A 20446-nucleotide genomic window follows, 5' to 3' on the forward strand; every position below is an offset into this window, starting at 1 on the left:
TTGTCCCCTTTTCCATAGTTTGGTGTTCAAAGTAGAGGGAGGTGTAGTAACCTGTGGGCAGGGCCTGCACATGCAGGGTTGGTACCTAAAGCATGTAAAAGGTTCATTCTAAATAGTCCAGAAAGCTGAAAAATATGAGGCAGGTGAGGATGTGAAGAGGAATAATGTAAGAGCAAAAAGCAGGAGGAAAGAAAATTCTCCTTTTTGTGATGTTTCAGCTGTCCCTTCTGACTTGACTTCACATTGCTCAGGCCTTATGGTGTTTTGTTAAAACATTTTTTAACCGAGAGTGTATGTGAATTAGTGGGTCTTTACACAGCCTTTATAGAGTGTATACAGTGTAGAGCTGTACTTAGAATCATAGAACTATTCAGGTTGGAAAAGCCCCTTGGGATCACAGAGTCCAACCATCATCCCTACTCTACAAAGTTCTCCCCTAAACCACCTCCACCAACACCACATCCAAACAACCCTTAAACACAGCCAGGGATGGTGACTCAACCACCTCCCTGGGCAGCCTGTTCCAGTGTCTGACAACTCTTTCTGTGAAAAAAAATGTCCTAATGTCCAGTCTAAACCTGCCCTGTTGCAGCTTGATGCCATTCCCTCCTGTTCTGTCACTAATTACCTGTAAGAAGAGACCAGTACCAACCTCTCTACAATGACCTTTCAGGTAGTTGTAGAGACTGATGAGGTCTCCCCTCAGCCTCCTCTTCCTCAAATGAAACATTCCCAGCTCCTTCAGGCGTTTTTCGTAGGATTTATTCTCTAGGCCCTTCACCAGCTTTGTTGCCCTCCTCTGTACTTGCTCCAGCACCTCAATATCTCTCCTGAATTGAGGGGCCCAAAACTGGACACAACACTCCAGGTGTGACTTCACCAGTGCTGAGGACGGGGACAATCACCTCTCTACTTCTGCTGGCCACACTATTTCTAATACAAGCCAGGATGCCATGGGATTTCTTGGCCACCTGGGCACACTGCTGGCTCATATTTAACTGCTTGTCAGTTAGAACCCCCAGGTCCTTTTCTGCCAGACACTTTCCAGCCACACTTCCCCAAGCCTGGAGCATTGCCTGGGGTTGTTGTGGCCCGAGTGCAGGACCTGGCACTTGGCCTTGTTGAAGCCCAGACCATTTACCTTAGCCCAACGGTCTAATCTGTCCAAGTCTTTCTGTAGAGCAAGAGAGCCTGTGCACCTTTCCTGGTCATACGGATACGTTCACTGAGCCTCACGGGAGGATGTACATGGAGAGGCCAGGCACACAGGAGGGCAGAGCGGAGCCGAGGTGTCTGCATGGCTCCTTGGAGACCTGCAGGAGGGTGCTGGACGTACAGGGACACGCACGGGGAGATGTACGCGGCTGTGATCGGGTACCCGGGCGGGGTGCCGAGGGGGTGCCGCCGTGGGGCGATCCCCGGGCTTGCAGCGCCGCTGAGAGTCTTCCAGCGTTGGCACCGGCGCGGGGGAAGGGAGGCGCCGGCAGCTCCCCAGCGCAGCCCGGCAGCCGCCGCTTCCTCGGCTGGTCCTGCGCGGCCGGCCAGCCCCGCTCCGCTCCGCTCCCCGCGCCGTCCCGCTCCCGGCGCAGCCCCCGCCCCGCGCCAGCCGCGTCCGGCCGCCAGGGGGCGCCCTCCGCCCTCGGTGCGGCGCGGGGCGCGCGGCGGGGCTGCCCCGGCGGGAGGGGCGCGGGGCCGGCGGTGACCGGCGGGGAGGGCGGCGGGACCGCGGCACCGCGCCCTGCGCTGTGCGGGGCCGGGCGGGCGGCGGGCAGCCGGGGAGGGCCGGGGGTGGCGGGGAGGGCAGCCCGGGAGAGCCTCCAAATCTGCCGAGCTGGGCTGCAGCGGGAGCTGCCCGGCGCAGGGGTGGGGACTGGCCGCTTCCTTAAACGGCGCGGGAGCGGCGGAGGGGCCCGCACCGCCCCGGTGCGCCGGGCCGCCCCGACCCTCCCGGGACGTGGCCGCAACACGTGGAGCAAACTTTCGAGGGATGTGAGTCTGCCGCCGGACAGAAACTCCGCCGCATCGGGATTGCGCCTTAACGTTGCACGGAGCAGCTCGCCTTGGTCTGGTTTGATGGTTTTTGGGTGTTGGTTTTTGGCCTTTTTTTTTTTTTTAAGTGCTGCTTTTGGGTGTTTGGGGTTTTGGTTTTTTTTTCTATTTCTCCTACTTTTCCTCTGCTGCTTTTTAACCCCTCTGGGGCAAACGCCGCGTTTGAAAAGCCTAGAGAAATGTTGCAACGTCCCTTGTGGCAACGATATTTTTTATTATTATTATTTTTAATTTTGCCTTTTGCAAGGGCAAAGAGGAAGGGTGGAAATAATCCCAACGTGATCAATACCAGCTTAAATACCGTCTGCGAGCAACGCGGCTGCGGGAGGCAGGAGAACGGGGACCGCGGTCGCCCGCTGCTTCTCCCTGCTTGGTTGTAGTTCAGCCCGAGTCCTTCCTGTGCGTGATCCCAAGGACCTGCGGTCTGGGGAGGCACCCGCAGGGTCCCCCCGAGCCCCTTTCCCGTGCTCCCTCCTCGCTCACAGAAGGTAACGGAGGGGCTCGGGCTTTTTCGGCTGTTTGAACCGTACGGGGTGTTTTTGCTTCCCCTCCTCCCCGTGTATGAAGTTGCCGCAGGAGCGGGATCGGGCTCGGCGGTGCCGAGTCACGATGCACTGCGGTGCCGAGCCCGGGGGCTGCGGGCCCGGTTCCGGGGTGTCCGCCGCTCCGGGACCCGGGGCCGGCCGCCCCTGCCCCGCCGCGGGCCGGGCCGGTCGCAAGTTCGGGGAGGGAGCGGCGCGGGTCGCTGCTCTCCCCGGCCGGGGCGGTGGCTGCTGCCGAGGGGTGGCCCCGCTCCGGCGGTGGCCCCGGGGCGGGGACCGGCCGGAGAGAGGGGTTCAATTAGTAAATAGTAATAAGAAATCGCAGCCTGTGCCTGATGGGCGAGTTGAGGGCTGGGTCTTTGCGGGCGAGATGAGAGGTTTGTGTCTTCAACTGGCCTACAAAGTCCCAGTTCTCGGCTCCCAGGACCTGCCGGGCTCGCAGCGGGTGAAGACGGAGGGCGGCGGGGCCGCTCCCTGCGGGTCGTGGGGCCCGGCCCGGCCCGGCGGGCGCTGCTGGAGCAGCCCCGGCACCGCCGCCTTGTGCTGGGGCCGGCGGGTGGCCCCGGCTCGCCGTGGCGGGCGTAGGGAGAGGACGGGTCTGGTTCTCCGCGAACCGTAAGTGCATTTTTTTTTCTACCTCTGAAAGGGCCATAAACGTGCGCGGCTTACCGGTGCTGGCGGCCATCCCCGCGGCATCCCGGCGGACCCCGACCGCGGTCGGCTCCCGGCTGGCAGGACGCTGTGCCCGGGCCCTGCCTCAGCACGGAGCGACCGCCCGGGTTTCGCCCCTGCAAGGCCATGTGCATCCTTCTCACCGCTTCCACTTTCAGAAAACACATCTGTTTTCTTTTTTTAACACCCCTCTTTTTTTTTTAAATTTAAAAAACCCCAACAAATTAAATCTAGTCCCATGGATAGATAGTGACCTGGCTCCAAGTGATTCTCTTCTTATTCACCTAAGTGCTTTCCCTCCCCCACCCTTCCAGTGTTCTTTATTATTTGTCTTTTATTTTGATTCAGCACACTGCACTTCTGCAGACACTGGTTTGTGCCCCTTCTTTGGGCACAGTGTTTGCTTATATTGCATCATATTTACAGCTTCTCTTCCCTTCTGTGTTATGTTTCACTTGAAGTTCTTAGATAAGAATTATTTTGAGGGACCTCATATATATATATTTTTTAATGTGGAGATGTTTTTACTTCTCTCTTGTAAGATACTGACCTAGAATAAGGAAAAAGGCCAAGCAGCAACAGTACTCTCATGGCTAAAGTCTATAAAAGCAAATGGAAAATTAAAATCTTCCTCTGTGGTTTTTTGAGCCACTTGGAATTGAACTCTCTCTTGGATGTAGCATTGCAGAGTCTACATTCTGCGTGTGTACACAGACATGTACAACACTCCACGAAACTTTTCCACTCTGTTCCTCTGAGATTTTTGCTAACAAGCCCTGTTTCTAGTGCTATATTCTGTCGCATTTGCCCATAAAAATAATATTTATTTAGTGTTTCACAATTAGGAGAAATTTGCAAATGGTTTTACAGACTTTTGCATACATATTTTTTCTTCAGCCCTCTGTGCCCAGTCCCTTGTGTGCAGCACACTGACATGTACAGTCACAGCTACTCCGCCAACAGGCGTCGAGGCATCCAGACCTTGATAGATCAGAATTAATTCCTGTGTGCACCTCCTCAGTTGCCTGTCTGACTTTGGGGACAGCAGGCACAGTCAGGTCTGCCTTGGGCCTGTTCGTAGGTTCTGGTCGGGAGCTCTCCTTGAAACCAACATTTAAAGGAAAAGGTTTTGCACGTTTATTTTCCCCGCATGTCCATTTTTCCCAAGAACTCTTGTCTAGCGGCCACAAAAAGGAAAAGTATGTGAAACGAAGGAAGAAAGGCAAAAATACTTTTTGGAGAGAATGCTGTTAAGAGACTGTTCTGCTGGCCTATTTGCAGCCCTCTTCTCCCTGCAGATCTGTAGCTTGTAACAAAATTAAGCTGCAGTGAAATCACAGAAATCTGATTCTAATCATCTGCCCTGGAACAAGACAGAGCTACAAGCAGACAAGCATAGTGTAAAAATACTTTAAGCATGCAGAGCCGTGTCATTACCATTAAAGTCTGATGGTGTGAAAGGGGGGAACAGGGAGTGGATTGCTGTGCCTCTTTAGCAAGCTCCTTCCAACTTCTTGTACAACTTCTTAAGTATCATTGGGAAGCAGCAATTTTTGTTGAGGTTGTTTGTGTTGCTGTTCAGGCTCTTGGACTAGCTGGTAAGCTAAACTGGAGTTTTCCCTTTCACAGGAAATTTTCTTAATTGTGGTTTGCTTCGTATAGCTGGGTAAACTGCTGGGTTCAGCTTTTGCCAGTTTTAATATAATCTGGATTTTTTTTTTCCCCACCAGTAATTTGTTTCTTCCTGCCTTTAAGTAACTCTGGCAAGTTTTTGTCCCCCCATAACCCTATTTCAGAGCACTCTATAGCATTATTTGAGTTACTGTCTTGATATGAGTGCATCATTCAAGATACAGTTGAAGCCTGGCTTCTGTAGGGAGTGAGTGCTCAGCATTTTATGTTCTCAGGACTTGTTACATGTGTTCATTTGAGTTTCCAACTCCATGGTCACTTTTAGAATTTTAATTTTTTTTTCTTAATGGCATTTGCCAAGGTGAAAAGACACATTTTTTCAAACAATGTTCATCTGTTTTAACTAGTGTGGATGTAGTTGTTTATAGCTGCTTGAACTCTGCTGACAGACTTGCTCATAATAGGAATGTATTTTTTTCTCCATTCATCTACATTATTAGTGATTATTTAGCTCGTAGCCACACACACTACATTGACAGGCACTTCCCAACTTTCTTTGTGCCCCAAAGAACATACAGTGCAATGCAGATGTGTTTCTCAGCATCTGTTTTACACTGTTCAGTTTAAACATTCTCTCTGAATTAAAGTTCAGGCTGGAAGGGAATATTCCCTCATGCCCCAAATGACTTTTTGTGGGTCAAATTACAAAGTAAAAATATTTTATTTTTAAATAATATTGCTCTGAAGGCTGGGTTGGGGATAGGCCATGGTTTAGCACTTTCCAAATGCTAAAGATGGTTCAAGCTTCTGCTGCAAGTTGTGGACAAGCTCTTAAATTACTGTTCTAGCTCTGAAGCTCTCATAATGTCTTTAGCTCTCTGGGATGGAGACTCAATTATTTCCCCCCCACCCCAGTTAATAATGGAACTTTGTTTTATTTTCTCTTCTCAACTTTATGCCTCTCTTGCTAATCTTTCGTTGTGTACAGATATGCTTTCTTTGTCAGTCAGACTTGGCAATACTTAGCCACACTAAACTAGTTCTGGGCAGTACAGCAAGGCTCTCTATCAGGGCCTTTCCGGGGAAGTTTATTACACTGTAGGAGTGACATTTTCAGCCTTCTGAAAGAGTTGGTAAATATTGGGCAGGTTCTACTCCTTCAACAACAAAAAAAAGCGCCATATTTTATCTGTGATAAGGCCTGAAAGAAAACTATCTAGGCATTAAGGGCTTGAGTTGCTGGGCAGAAGGGTGGGGTTCGTGCAGGATATTCTTTGAATTGCACCGAGTGAAGTCAAATGTTTGCCTGCAATTTAGGAACTGCTGTTCCTCTATGTTTGCAAATAGAGACCTTCAAGCCAGGGTTGTATTTCAAGTTGGAGGAGGGCACAGAGCAGAGCAAGTCTGCGTGTCTGCGTTAGATACTATCAGGGGCAGGTTAGATTCAGATTATGCCTGGTATCAGCTCTGTTGTTCAGTAGAGACCTTTCAGAAAAGCCTGGGTACGCTTGTGTCAGAGCCTGGGACTCGTAGCGAGGACTACATTTTGCAAGAGTGAAGCATCCAGCGTGCACCCAGCTCACAGGCGCCTTCCCCTCCGCTCCTGGCCCCACGGGCAGAGGGGAGAGGAGGAGAGCAGGACAGCTTGGAAGAGGCTGCAGGGTGGCTTGTGGGGAGGCCCCTCTGAGGCTTCAAGCCCCTTCCTGCAGCCCGAGTGACACCTGTAAAATGAGAAAGATTGGTGGCATCTGTGGCCTCCACTGTGCTGTCTCCTGTTGCTGGGTGTGATCTTTGCTTGGTAGAGGAGATTCTGCTTTCTGCTGGGGTTCAGTTGCTTTGGGGGAGCAACTGACTAGAGGCTGTGTGCAGAGGGTGGTACTCACAGGAGGATTACAACTGCTAGGATCCCAAAGGGAGGAGTGTCTGATGCTGGGGTGGGGGAACCCTTCCTTGCTGAGGGCAGAATAGGTCTTGGAAATCCCATCACCAGTCTGCACATCCGTGTGAAGCTTAGTGTGAGCCAGCAACAGTGTGGAAAAGAAATCATGTGGCTGCAGACTGAAGGAAATGAGCTTGGGGAGGGACACTGGTCCCGGGATGGCTTCCTTTTCCCTCCCTAGCTGATGGACTACATATTTCTTTAGCACTGAGTAATCAAAATATTTTCAAGACACTGATTGGTAGATTTGGTTTCTTACAGACTCTTGGATTTTATTTTGATCTTAGTGGTCTGTCTGTTTGGGATGGTTAGGCTGTTGTTTTTTTCCCTTCTGTGGCAGCAGGCAACAGCCTTTTGTTCTTCCTCTTTGGCAGAAAATCCTTCACGGTGTCCTGAATGTCCATGTGGGTGGATGACTTGCCCACATTCCATGGCATCATGCAGGATTTGAGTATTTTCCCAATACAGATTTGTTAGTGATGCCATTTACAGGTTCAGGACTGGAGTCTTGACTCCTAGATCATGCCTGCTAGTGTTGTCATTAATTATTATTTTAATTACAAAGTAGCCTGTCTGACCAAGGCTTTGGAGTCTTGCTCAGACAGTTACAATACTCACTTGCAGTGTGGATGACTGACCCTGGAGGAATGCACACTGCTTCAGGCATTATTTTGAGGAGCAAACGTTACCCTGAACTGTCTGATCTGGTGACAGGATCAGTCCTGTACAGCTGGAGATAGCGCAAGGACTCTTCCTGTCCTTTTCCTGGTGAAATCTTAATTAAATGGAATAGTGGCACACCAGCTCTTACAGCTGTTTTGAATCTCTCTAAATGTACTACTTTTTTTTTTTTTTCAGTTCTAAGTATGGAATTTCCTCAAACAATAAAATCTGAAAGCAGATTTCATTCCGCAAGGTCTCTTTGCATGATAACTTATAAAACATGGTGAGGAACACAATTTAAAACACTTTAATTCAATCAGCAGCCTGTAGGAACTAATGTACAAGTGGCCCAAACGCCTGCTAAAATTAGTCATGGTTTTATGTTTTTTTGGAAAAAAAAAAAAAAGGAAAAAAGTGGCTCTGTTGTTTTACAAAATACAGGGGTTTTGACTATGATACTGTAAGTAGGGTTAAATTCAAATATGCAAGTGCAGTAGTTGAAGGAATAAATTCCAGAAGCTGTTTAATGCTCAGCTTCGTTACAGAGTGATGCTCAGGTTGGGTTAGGCAGAACTGCTGTATGCTGAAACATCTGGTATAATATCACATTTCCCCAAAATGGAATTTTCTTTAAGAGCAGCAGCAATTGCTGATACTCGAGAGGGTGGAGCTAGCAACAACCTACAAATGCTGGAAAATTAATTAAAAATTGTGTAGAGTGAAATATTGAGACTTTGCTGGGAATTGTGATTTTGATTATGATCTGTTGCTTAAAACATCAGCTAATTCTGAGAACTGGGACTTTCCAGACTGATTGGTGGGACAGTTTATGCTGGGGCCAGGAACTTGGCTCCTTGGCACTTGGCTTTTTAGTCTTTTGATGAATTCCAGTGAAACAAGTTGTGGCGAACTGATTTGGAGCTTTGGAGCCAGAGTATGCATGAAAAATCTTGTATGAAAGGAGAGATTGTTTCACAAAGAAGAGTTTTAATGTAGTTCAGTTAAAATATGCTTGATTTAAAACAAAATGCTATTTTGATATTTTACGAAAGATAAAAGTTTCCTTAATTCTACCATTATGGGTGTATAAAAGTAGATTTGAAGTCTCAGTTGCATTTAATTTTATTTTTTTTATTACAAAGATCTGCTTTGACTACAAAGATATTTCGTATAATTGTGACTTCATCTTTTAAATTTGAAGGAAATATTTCTGGAGGATAAAAACATTCCCATGCAAATGTAACAGTTGTACAGAAAGGTGCTTAATCACAGATGAGTTTGCCCATCTTAATTTACCCTGGCGATAAAACCAAATAAAATGTCATTTGTGAAAACACTTATCTGGATATTTACAGTATCTTTTTTTTTTCAGTGCTGTGGATTATTCAGCAGTACAGTACATGGTATTTTACATATTGCTTTCAATATATTAAGTGTCTGTTTCACATGAGCTATCATAGGCACCCAAAAATCAGCTTGAGTCTACATTTTAAAAGCCGCTTACATTTTTTTTTAAACAATTGCACTGAACAATGAAATTCAACTAAGTAACTTAAGCTGAATTTCTTAAATCTGAGTTAGTAAAGAGCTTCCAAAACTTCATCCAAAATAGACTGTAACAAAGGAACAGAACAGAACTTCACTGAATCATTTCAGTGTTTCTTAGCTGCGACTTGAAGTGCTACACTGAGATTAAAATTATGTTACTCTGAGTCTCAGCCCAGATTTACCTCCAGGATTCACATACTGCTTCATTGGAAGAGTTTGGTTCACATATAGCATATTTGAGTTGGTTTTGCATCTCCTTGGGGAATAAATTATAGCCTGAATGAGAACACACACACACATTTATGACATTAATGCTCTATGCAGTCTGAGGTTCTGCTTGCATTCAGCCTTTAAAACTAATACTATCTCTAGCCTCCTTCCAGAACTTCATTTAATGTCTGCATCAGTGGCCATTAAGGGCAGTGAGGCACAATGAAACAACATTTGTTTCTGATAGTGTTTCTTTGCAGACAACTTTGCAAACACAGTAATAAGCTTCTCACCTCAGAATTTCCACTGGAGTGAACTCTTTCCCCCCAACCCAGCCCCATGTGCGTAACTGCACATGTACAGTGAGTTGTTTCACATGCCCCAAATGAAAATGTAATAAATCCAGAGTAAGGAAAATGCTTATGAGCCAGTTTAAGGTGTTATGTAATGCTAGTTACATAAAGTTTTGGATGCCTTTACACTTTGAGATATTATTGCCTCCAAAAAGAACAAAACCTGTAATTCCATTTTAAAAGATCTGATAGGAGCTGAATCTCAAAATAGAATATATAAGCTGAATCTTAAAATATAACTCTGATTTTGGTGACTTACTAGTCACCATGATTTTGGATGAACAGCCATGAGCACCTCTAATTTTAGAGCGGTGTGCTCCTAAATGTTTGGAAATTCTGTAACTTTCTAATCTTTTCTCACTTTGAAGTGTGTTTTCCAAATGGAAATACAAGTAGCTAGCTACAAGCATTGCATTAATGCTGAATTATGATCAGTTGCTTGCAGGCAGTGAGCACAGGTTTAAGTGCTTGAAAATACACACAGTGAGGCTGTTGCAAAGCACAGTGGGCTGAGCTGGAATTTGGTGTAAATGGGCATGCAGTGGGGTTGCACCAGTTTATTCCCCCTTAAGTCCTGGCCTGATGGGCCAAGGACATAAGCAGTGGTTTTTAGGGACCAGGTGCAGCCAGGATCTCACCAAGGAGGGAGGATTTGCATAAGGGCTACCTGTGCCCCTCTTGCATGTGGCCTGTGCAGAGCACAGGAGATGAATGGGTTGGACGTGGTGACTGAGCTATTCTCTGTTCTCCCTTGAATAAATCCACACCTGGAAGGAAGCACTGTAGTACAGGTGAAAGAAATGTCATACATCCCAATACAGCTTCCAGAAATAATCTCCCTCCTGAGTGATTTCCACAGCAACTAAAGATATGGCCAAACTTTTTTTTTTTAATTAAATGTTCTACAACTTCACTATTTCAGGCATGGCTTTAAGTGTAAGATGCACTGCTGAGCTCTTACCTGACAGCCAGGAAGGAAGAGCTGGAAATACAAGTGAAACTGAATACACTGATGATGGTGGCTAACCTGAAGTCAAATGAAAAACAGCACCAGGCAGCAGGGTGTGGGCAGAAAAGGCACTGGCGATTCCACACTCAGCATATTCTTGCCAGCCAGTCCTGGTGCCTGCAGCTTACAGGCTGTAATGTCCCAAAGTGTCAGGGCTGAAGGGAAAATACTCAAGTATGCCCAGAGAAAGTATTGGAGTCCAGCTCTGGTGAACTGAAATCTTACTAACCACAGCAGGGGTAGGTTCCTGATTCATCTAGGCTGGACCTGAGTTAACTTCCATCTGTCTAAGAACGTGATTCCTTGGTCTAGGCTCTCTGGAGGCAGAGGGGAGGGGAGATGGCTCTAGGGTCAGCGTGTCACACTGGGCTCTTTACACCCTGGATGGTGGGGTTAGCACCCTCTGACGTACTGCTCTTACCCTGCTCATCAGGGGAAGTTTGGACAATCAACTTTTAGTCACACATGCTAAGTCTTGTGGCTCCCCACAAAATGTATGCAAACAGCAAGGTTTTAACCACGTATTTCACTTAACTCTTAGATGTGCTTGCTTTGGTATCAGGCCTAAAACTTGTTGGTATGAAGCTGTTCCTGCATGGAGTCCCTCGTGGTCAGGCACAGAACACCAGGCACCAGTCTGTGCCTACACAACTGATCTGACTTTCTGTCCATATGGCAGCTGAATTGGGTTTCTCTAACTTATGACTCCAAACCGTCAGTGATTTTAAGGCCATTAGCTCAATTGCATGTTGCCAAGTCCTGTCTAGTTTAATTAATTATATTCAGCAAATGAGGGTGGACCTGTGACTTTTACTCCTGTGAGGAGCTTCTGGATATACAGGGTTGAACCCAAAACCAGTGGGCATTCCCAGCCATCTCTTGGGGAACTGTCCTTCTTCCTGTTCTCTGGCGTGCCCTGGTAGCCAAAATAGGTGGTTCTCAGGAAGGTAGTGGCAATAAACAGCATGTGATTGGATTAGTTACAAGGAGCAGAGAAAATGTTTATCAATTATTTATTGTATCTGTTTGCTTCCTGGTAGAATGCTTCTTTCAGAGCTACATGCCTCCTCCTGCCAGGTTGTTGAAAACTGATTTGCACATGCTGTGCTCTAACTGAAGTCTCAGAGCTTGTCAATATGAGATGATTGTACTGGGTGAAGCTGGGGCTTGGGTTTTCCCCAGGCCTGGGAGGCTGCAGCTGGCAGCACACCCGGGTCACACGTCTGCCTCTTGTCCAGCCTGTCCAGCCTCCCTGAGCAGGGATTTCCTTATTCATCAAAGAGGCACTTGTGACTTGGAAAAAAAAAAAAAGAGCTTTCAGGTCCCAGTCTTCTCTGCTTGCTCCTCCCTGATGAATGGATATGATTTGACCTTCCTGAAATTATTATGAAGTAGGAATAAGCCTTTGCTGGAAAGGTGGAAAAGCACAGTGAGAAAATCCCCAGGATCATGAGCACTGTGGCTAATGAAATGTGAATTTACGTGACCACCCATAGCTGATGCATATTTTATGCTTGAGTTCCTTCATGTGATGAGTCCACTGCTAGCAGTGGCAATAGTTTTAATTATATGCTTAATATTTATTTTTTTTTAGGACTCTGTACACTGCTCAAATGTAAGGGAACTGATCCCTTAAGTGTGCAAATGAAATGAATGTCAGTTCTTACCTGAAGTTCTTATTCAGGCAAAGTAAAAAAACTAAGCCCCAAAGCTTTTTTAAAAGCTTGTGAATTATAATAATTAGTTCATGTTTTAATGCTAATACATTCTGGTACTATACATACTATTATCATACCTATAATCAGTATTGGTGGGAACATGGGGAGAATAGGTATAAAAGTTGTAATTTAAAAAAAAGTCAGAAAGCAGACTTTGGGATGTATGACTACAGGAGTATTTTTATATTCTTTTCACTTACGGAGCCTCAAAGAACTGGAAAATGGGGGAGCACCAGAATACCTTGTAGATCCACTTAAAGCTCCAGGTCAGCAGCATGCTTAAGCACATGCTTAACTTTAAGCATATGATTAATCACATCCCTGGTCTACAGAGTAATTAAACATGTGCTTATGTACTTTGTACAGTGCAGTACCAGCCTGCAGGCGTTCTCTAAATACTGGTGTGCCTGAGAAAGTGGTGAATCAGAAAGTCATTTTTGGCTGGAGTTTGGAAATGAGCTTAAAAGAGTTAGTTAGGCACCCAGGTGTCATTATATTTGAATAGCTATGGAAAAGCTGGTCTTGTTAGCAGAACCATGTAAGTAGCGAGGTGTGGCCATTTACCTTGTGGTAATGCCTTAGTTTTGTTTAAAGTGGAATGATCTAAAAATCCCTTTTACTTGGCAATTTTCTGCTGCTCTCCTATAACTCTTTGCTTCCCTTAATGCTGGCCAGACCAGATTCTGTTCCAGCAATGGCCAAGCTCCCCTTCTCTTTGTGGCTAAGAGACTTTGATAGGACTGCTGTGGCCAGACTGGACTGGTGGCCATGCCCTGGGTAATTTACTAGCCATCATGTAGCTGCTTCTAGCCAAAGCTCCTCCCTTTGTCGTTTTTCTCCTCCTGTTCTCTCTTCCTGTTCTCCTTTCCTGTCCCCTTCCTTGTGCCAGCCAGTTTAGTACATTAGTGGCCACACCAGCAGCTCCCTCTGAGGAGTGAGAAGCCACCCTTCTCTGGCTGTTTTGCCAACATGGCGTTTGACCAGGCAGCACTGCCATCCGCTTCTTTGCCAGCCCGAGCCAGATAATGGTCTCTTGCCACTCAAGGTGGGTGCAATGTGGTGGCCTCTAGAAGACTTTTTTGATGACTACTTGTTTTATTTTATGTGCCTGCAGTCAGTTAGCTGCTTTAATTTCCTTGTTCTCTGAGGCCTCTAAATGCTGGTGAGGTCACCCCAGTGAGGCAAGTCAGTGCAGCATCACACGTTACTACTCAAACTATTGGCCTCTACATTGCTGAAGGGTGGGAGGCTTGGTTTCAAAGCAGCCTCCATGGAAAAAAGCCTACATAATCTGTTTGATTATCCAACCTTGTCATTTTCAAAGGGACTCAGTCAAGATTAACAGGGCCTAAATGTACCATCTCCTAAAAATAACCCTGCCTTCCCAGTTCCTCTGCTGATGTTGGGAGTGGGAGGGAGGAGTGACACTCCAAACTGAGGATTGCAAAGGAAGTGAAATGTAAAATGCACATGGCCAGACCCAACCCTCGCCAGCACTGGAGGGTGGGTGCTCTTCACTTTTGTTTATTCACTTTTGGGTCCTGGTGCAGGGCACCCCCTGTGCAGCAGGGTCTTCCAGGAGACTCGCCTGGTGCCATGAGAACAGGGAGCTCAGCACGTTGTGCTGGGCAGCTCTCATTGCTGGAGACAGCAAAACTGGGAATGTCATCTGTTCCTTGGCAAAGAGAGAATTCCTGAATTTTCCTACTCTTGTGTATTTTTGTTTTCTTGTGGGTAAGGGAAGCTAATGAACCAGCTATCATGGGCACTTCTGGAGCATGTTTGGGCCTGCACAAAGGACGGTCCAATGAGTGTCACAGTTTGTGCTGGCAGGACCCAAAGCCCAGTAACTGCTGCTCTTGGTAACTTGTTCCTGGCTGACAACATTTCCCAAAGGCCAGGTGCAGTTGTGCTGTGCCTGTGCTGCAGCTTCTCTCACAGGCAGGACTGGCTGGGATGGATCACAGTCATGCATTAATATTCTCGCACTGCAGAGTTAATGTTTTCTTGGGAATTTTCATGTCATTTTCAAGATGGTGATCTGCCCAATCTTGGTTGTGAGAAAAAAAATCTGATACGTGCCTCTTTTCAGAAAGTAAACCCCACAGGTGGTGGTTTCTGGAAGCCTACTTTGCCAGCATTGCTCCAAAGCAGCTCATTAATTTCCGGGCCATGTTGGTATCAGTTGTTTTCTTGCTGTTGTGTCCACTGGGTCATGCACATAGAGTCAGCTCCAACTTTAGGTAGTGCACAGAGTTCTTGGAGCCCTGGGGCCTTTTCAGCTGCTCTGTGGGCAGCCCTTCCTCATTTTCAGGCTACCTAGAGCCAATGCTGCTGCCATCTAAAACCAGAGGCTGAGGCTTTTGTCTGGGCAGAGCTGGATCAGCAGCTGTTAAAAGGGCCAGAGTCTCTCCTGTGAGTGGGTGTTACTTGGTAATACCAGTCCATTCCAGCTAAGGATCTGTCCCTTTGTTTTGTGTACAGGACAATTTGTTTTTAATTTTTGTTTCTGAAAGGAAACTGTCAAGGCAAAATTCACACTTAAAAAAATGAAGGGAAACAGCTCTTTGTCCATTTCTAACAATCCCCTTCGATGACTAAAGCTGGAAGAATTCTAGAAACTGGAATAATTTTTTTACCTTTGGTTTGGTTTTGTGCTGCTCTTGCTTTTTCTGTTTCAAATCCAACACACCAAAAGCCTTCAATCCCCAGTCACCCACATAACACTTAGAGATCTGTGCTCTGATGATTAAAATCTGATTGTGCCTTATCTAGAAGTGGACATGGGGCAGCAGGGAGCTGAGAGCAGCTTAGGCAGTTTTCTCCTCTCCTAGCACACCCAGCCTTGCTGCCTTTGCAGTCTGAGAAGGAACAAGTAAAGCTTCTGTGGAGGGGTTCCCTGCAGCAACACACATCCATCCTCACTGGCCAGTGACCCGATGCAAGTAAAATAAAATGGGGGTGATGAGATAGCCTACCCAGGCTGAAATTTGCAGCCACTCCAATTACCTCCTTTTCTGTACCTGGAGTGTGCTGTCTGCTTGGGCAGGGTTCTGACTGCTGGGGACATTGTGGTCTTCCTGGGGTGGGAGTCTAATCAGACTTTCTTCCATGTCAGTACAGCAGCAAGTGCTGCAGGGACTTAGTCCTTGCCTGGGGCTCCTTCCAACTACAAAGAGTTGTTTATCCAAGAAAAAAAGAAATCAACTTTTTACAATAATAACAGCATGCATCTCATTTTTAGGCCTAAAAACTACGTGATGCTTATTACAAAGGAATTGATTCCTTAAATGAATGAAGCAGCCGTGAGTGCTGCTTCCAGGGTGGCAGTGCTGACGCTCTGACTCATGCTTTGCTTCTTCAGGCTCTGGCTTTTATGCTTCATTTAGGACACCAATGTCATTAGCATTCAGAGGGCTGCTGCTTTTTAAAATTTATTATTATACTTCTGTTGTCATTTTTTTGAAGTTACAAATAATATTTGTATCAGAATCATGGCTTATGTTTTATTTCCAAATCAGGGCATAGGGTTTGCTTCCTTTGGTCTTGCAAGGCTGAGAAGAAATTCTAAATGAAAATAAGGTGTGGCTTTGTACACTAATGAGAGGGTCTCTGGGGTTTTTTTTTGATGTCAGGTTGCCTGTTACTGCAGAGTGTCATCCTTTGGTAGGAGGGGTGAGGATATTTGTCTGGTGTTGCACATGGCTGGGATCTTTGTGACTGCCCCAAGCCTCAGCATTTCCACTGCATGTGGAGCGGCCACACCAGCCTGCCCAGTGTGTCCCTGGAGATAGCATGTTGGAACTGCAGAAACTGCAAACAAGAAGCTGCTCTGTGCAGCTGAAGGTGGCACCTCGGCCTCTTTGCTTTGGAGCTGAATGTTCACACACCACTTGAGGCCAGCAAGCATTCTTGTTCTTCTAGCCTGGAACAGGGAATGGGGAAGAGGGTCATTTGCTGAGGGATGCAGTGTCTTTGCTGCAAGAAACGGTTCCCTGCTCTGCCACTCATGACTTGAGCATGTCACAGAGTCCCTCTGAAAGGTGACAACACATAGCAATGCTTGCAGTCCCACCACGGGGATGGGGCCTGTCCCAGCACCCTACAGAGAGTTCATAGGGAAACAACTGAGCAGAACTGTGGGAATCTGCCTTTGGTTTCTGTTGAGTCCACCGCCATCAAAATTCAAATTAGTGATGATTTAAAAGGAAAGTGTTGCTCCTTGCCCTGAGGATGTGCTGGGCTGGGCTGGGATTTCCAGGAGGACTTGTAAGTAAGGGTTGAAAACTCCCAGCTAACTTTTTGGCATCTTTTTCAGTAGGGAACCTATAGATCTTTTTCAGACATTCCTTAAGCTGACTGTTGTTGAGAAATCAGTACTAATTCCCTAATTAAAATACCAGCTTTATTAATAAATAAAAAGCAACTGCTTCTGCAGTTGGGTAAGTGGGTGTGACCTGCTCCCAGTGGGGAGCTGGGGCTGCACTGTGTAAGTTCAGGACATGTTGTGCTGCCTGCACAGCCAGGCCTGGGCTCTCCACGGCTCCTGGATGAGGCACCAGTGCCCGTCTGCTTGCCAGGGCCATGGGCATGTGCAGGACTGGGTCTTACTTCCTGCTGCCTCACTGGTCTGGGCTATTTGAGGGCTGCTTGCAGCTGGTTGTGCCAGGCACTGTTTGGTCATGTCTGCGAGTGACAGACCAGCCACCTGGCATTAAGACTGAACTGCAGTGCAGTGTTTGCTCAGGAGGGACCCTGCAGGGATGGCAAAGCAGTTCCACACCTGCTGGCCATGTCATGGCTGGTCACCAGGGCTGGGGCAGTTCCTGGGCATATCAGCAAAGCCATGTGTGCCAGCATGAGATGGCACAGCCATGCTGGAGAGAAAGGACCCTGCCAGACCTCTGCCCTCCTGGGGACAGACTGAGCGGCAGCAAGAAAAATGAGGGACTTTCAGGGGCAGCTGTGTTTTACTAACCCAGTCATAATGCCCCTAAAAATCCTTATTGTTCTTGCAATGGTCAACTGTGACCTCCGGCACGGGGAGGCCTGGAAGGAGAGCCCTAGTGCTTGGGGCAGGGCAAGCCTGCTGTTGGGATAGCTGGCTTGCAGGTCAGAGCAGTGTTCCAGGCTGGGGAGGGTGTTTCTGTTGGAGCTGCAAAGATGTGTTGTTGACACCTGTGGTACAGAGCGTGTGCTTTGTATGGAGCTCAGGGCACAAGAACTGGAACACAAAGTGGGGGGGATTAAATCAGCTAAGAGCTTTCTGTCCCTGCTGTGTCTGTCTTGCATTGCCCCCACCAGACTGAAATGAAAGCACAGATGCTTACAACCCAACCCCAGAGAAAAGTTCCCTACATGAAACGTTCCTCCTTCCCCCTGCCCCATTCCCTGTTTCACTCCTCAACTTGCTCTAAGTCATCACAGGTCTCTGCTCATCCTTAGCTCCTTTCTCTGAGCTTTAGTCTCACTTTTCAGATCAGACCACGATGCAGTAATTGCATGCAAAGAAGCAATTTGTTAAAGAGAACCATAATATTCAATTATTTGCCATCTTTACTCATTCTAACACTTCATTTGCATTTCTGAGAGCTTCTATATGTTGAGTACAAGTTTTTCTTCTCATTGAACTTCGCAACAATGTTGAAAGCATTTATCCTGTAATGAGGCAACCTAGAGACATGGATAGGCAAATTAATCCAGCCCCCAACAGCAACAATCCCTTTTTAAATGTCTGGTTGGATTACTCATTACCTTATTGAAAAGGCTTTGTTTAAGGCTTTTATAATGTTTATAAGATAATTAATATGTTTATCAATTAATTCTGCTTTATATGCCTATGCCAATAGATTAAAAATGCATGCTCTTTTTAAATTATTATGACACTGACTACACAGACTTGCCTTTAGACACCACTTACCTATTTTTCATTGAGTTACATGGCTCTGGAGCAAGATTTACTCACTTGTTATTTGTTATTCTCAGGAGCATTTCAGCTGCTTTGCGTAGAGCTGAATTCATTGTAAATGAGAAGTGACTAGAACCTGCCTGGAGTCCCAGGTCTTGGTGAACTCTGGGAGGCACTGAGGTGCTGCCAGTTCAGGTACAGTATGAACCAGGAGCTGCCCCTGCTGTGGAATGAGTGTGTCCCCATGAAGTCATCCTGCCTAGCTATTGCAGGACCAGCTGCTCTGTGTAAGCCCTAAAAGATAATCCTTGTCCCGATTACTGTGTGACTAGATAAGATAAGACAATGGGCAGAAGAAAGGCATCTTATTGTCAGTTAAGGATGGGTACTGGTTAACCAGCTGGGAACAAAGAAACCTGGGCTGCTCAAGGCCCCACAAGACTGTCCCAGGAATGTCCTTCCCTACAGGCTGATTCCACCAACACAACACTTTTGGAACTGTTTCAGGACTTCTTGCTTTGTCACCTTTGATTTCTGAGATTGCCCCATCATAGGAAGCCCCAGACCCTCTGCTCCTCTCCACAGGATTTCTTCATCTAGCAACTCTCATGTCTTCATCTGATACTGAAACGAGATGGAAGGGCTTGAATGTTGCCTCGGCAAGGCATGTGGATGGAATTAGTTTGATCTGCTCTGATTTTGCTATCTGCCAAACCAACTAGACAGAATCTCCACAACTGCCAACAGGCTGCAGAGCTGCAACCTACTACAGAGGAATAATCTTTGCTGAAGATGGGAAGACCAAGAATGAGGGTTTGTAACTTTTTTGGATATGTTTCTATGTTACAATTTTTATCATCGGTATCAACACCATACTCAATAATATTTATGTGTTAAAATAAACACATTTTTGCTCTGAAATACTGGAATATGCCTCCCCAGCTTCTTCATGTCTTGGCTCTGCTACTGTGAAGAGAACCCACTCATGGAGTTTAAGGTCACAGGGATGAGTCTGAACCTCTTAACAGAGGATGTGCACAGAGCAACTCCTGCAGTTCATCCTGAAGCCAGGGCCTTGATGAATGGATCTTTTTCTTATGTGCTATGGGAACTCTGCCTATATAAATGTCTGACAAGCTGTTCCAGTGCTTTATAACCTTGTGTCTTGTACCTTATTGCAAGCTGCAATTTCCTGCTTATGCATCTTGTATGGCCTCTGTGGACGAAAACCTTCATGTATGTGACTGCATGTGGTGAATAGAAGGGCACTGTGGTTCGGTGCTATTTTCAGCCTATCTGTTTCCCAAAACAGCTCTCCCAGCCACACAGGTCAGACACATTCCCTCCAGTTTCCATACTGCCTGTCAAGAGTGGAGAGTAGGTGCAGCAGAGGTCTGCAGGGACACTTGGTACGTGTCCAGGAGCTTCTACACAGAATCCCTTGTGCACATCCTGCAGGTAGGATCCAGCCCTGCCTGCCCCTCTTTAACACTTCAAGATGTTCTCAGCAGACCCATGAGTCTGCTTCTCTATGCCCAGGCTAAGCTACTAAGTCTTCAAGGACCAATTTGGCTGAGTTTTATTTCTGAACGTTCAGATTAAGCATCTCCAAATTAGCTTGGAAAATGCAGAAATACCTAAAATAAAGCTGTTTTGAAAAGTACACACAGACAATCATGTTGTTTTTTTTCAGACTTGGTCTCAGGTGATGCCCTCAGCTTCTACTGCATTTAAGTTCCACCCCAGACTTCCTTGAAGTTGCCATCCCTAGTCTGTGCTAAGTAGTGTGAACATAAAAATGTATTATTTCCCTGAAAAATGGGTAACAGCAGATTAACTACACTTGAGCCACTCTTCGTACATCCAGACTGGTAATGGGGTTACAACAGCCCACAAAGAATAGACCCAAAGCAGCAAAGAGCAAAGGTTGCAGGGTGAGATCCCAACAGGGAAAAGAAAAAAAAAAAGAAAGAAAGAAAAAAAAAAAATTTAAAAAATCAAATTGCTCTTCAAGTACAAGCAATTCTACTAATGTCTTTCAAGCACCAGTTTTCCGGGCTGCAAGGAGGCTCTCGCTGCAGGGGACACTTTCTGACCTGTCCTGTAATATTACCAGCTGCTGTCAGTGCACAACTCCTGTCCAGAATAGTTTAATGTGGCCCATTCAAACAGAAATTCTACGTCAGCCACATCAATGGAATAA

General features: G+C 46.5%; 1 protein-coding gene and 1 long non-coding RNA gene across 3 annotated transcripts; one reads left to right on the forward strand and one right to left on the reverse strand.

Moving 5' to 3' along the window:
• The first annotated feature begins 1822 nt into the window (after positions 1-1822).
• On the forward strand, positions 1823-19906 carry LOC127391647 (uncharacterized). Of its 2 annotated transcripts, none has more exons than XR_007891096.1 (2): positions 1823-2063; positions 18321-19906. It is a non-coding gene; the product is annotated as an uncharacterized LOC127391647 (long non-coding RNA). The 2 variants fall into 2 exon arrangements; XR_007891097.1 differs by lacking the exon at positions 1823-2063 and adding an exon at positions 2940-3206.
• On the reverse strand, positions 2182-3316 carry LOC127391645 (uncharacterized). Its single transcript, XM_051634623.1, has 2 exons — positions 3261-3316; positions 2182-2822 (listed from the first exon to the last, which is right to left on the reverse strand). The coding sequence occupies exons 1-2, from the start codon at positions 3274-3276 to the stop codon at positions 2431-2433; spliced, it is 408 nt and encodes a 135-aa protein (XP_051490583.1). The 5' UTR covers positions 3277-3316; the 3' UTR covers positions 2182-2430.
• Positions 19907-20446: the final 540 nt, after the last annotated feature.

The sequence above is a fragment of the Apus apus genome, chromosome 17, assembly GCF_020740795.1.
Source record: "Apus apus isolate bApuApu2 chromosome 17, bApuApu2.pri.cur, whole genome shotgun sequence".
In the NCBI taxonomy this organism is placed as follows: domain Eukaryota; kingdom Metazoa; phylum Chordata; class Aves; order Apodiformes; family Apodidae; genus Apus; species Apus apus.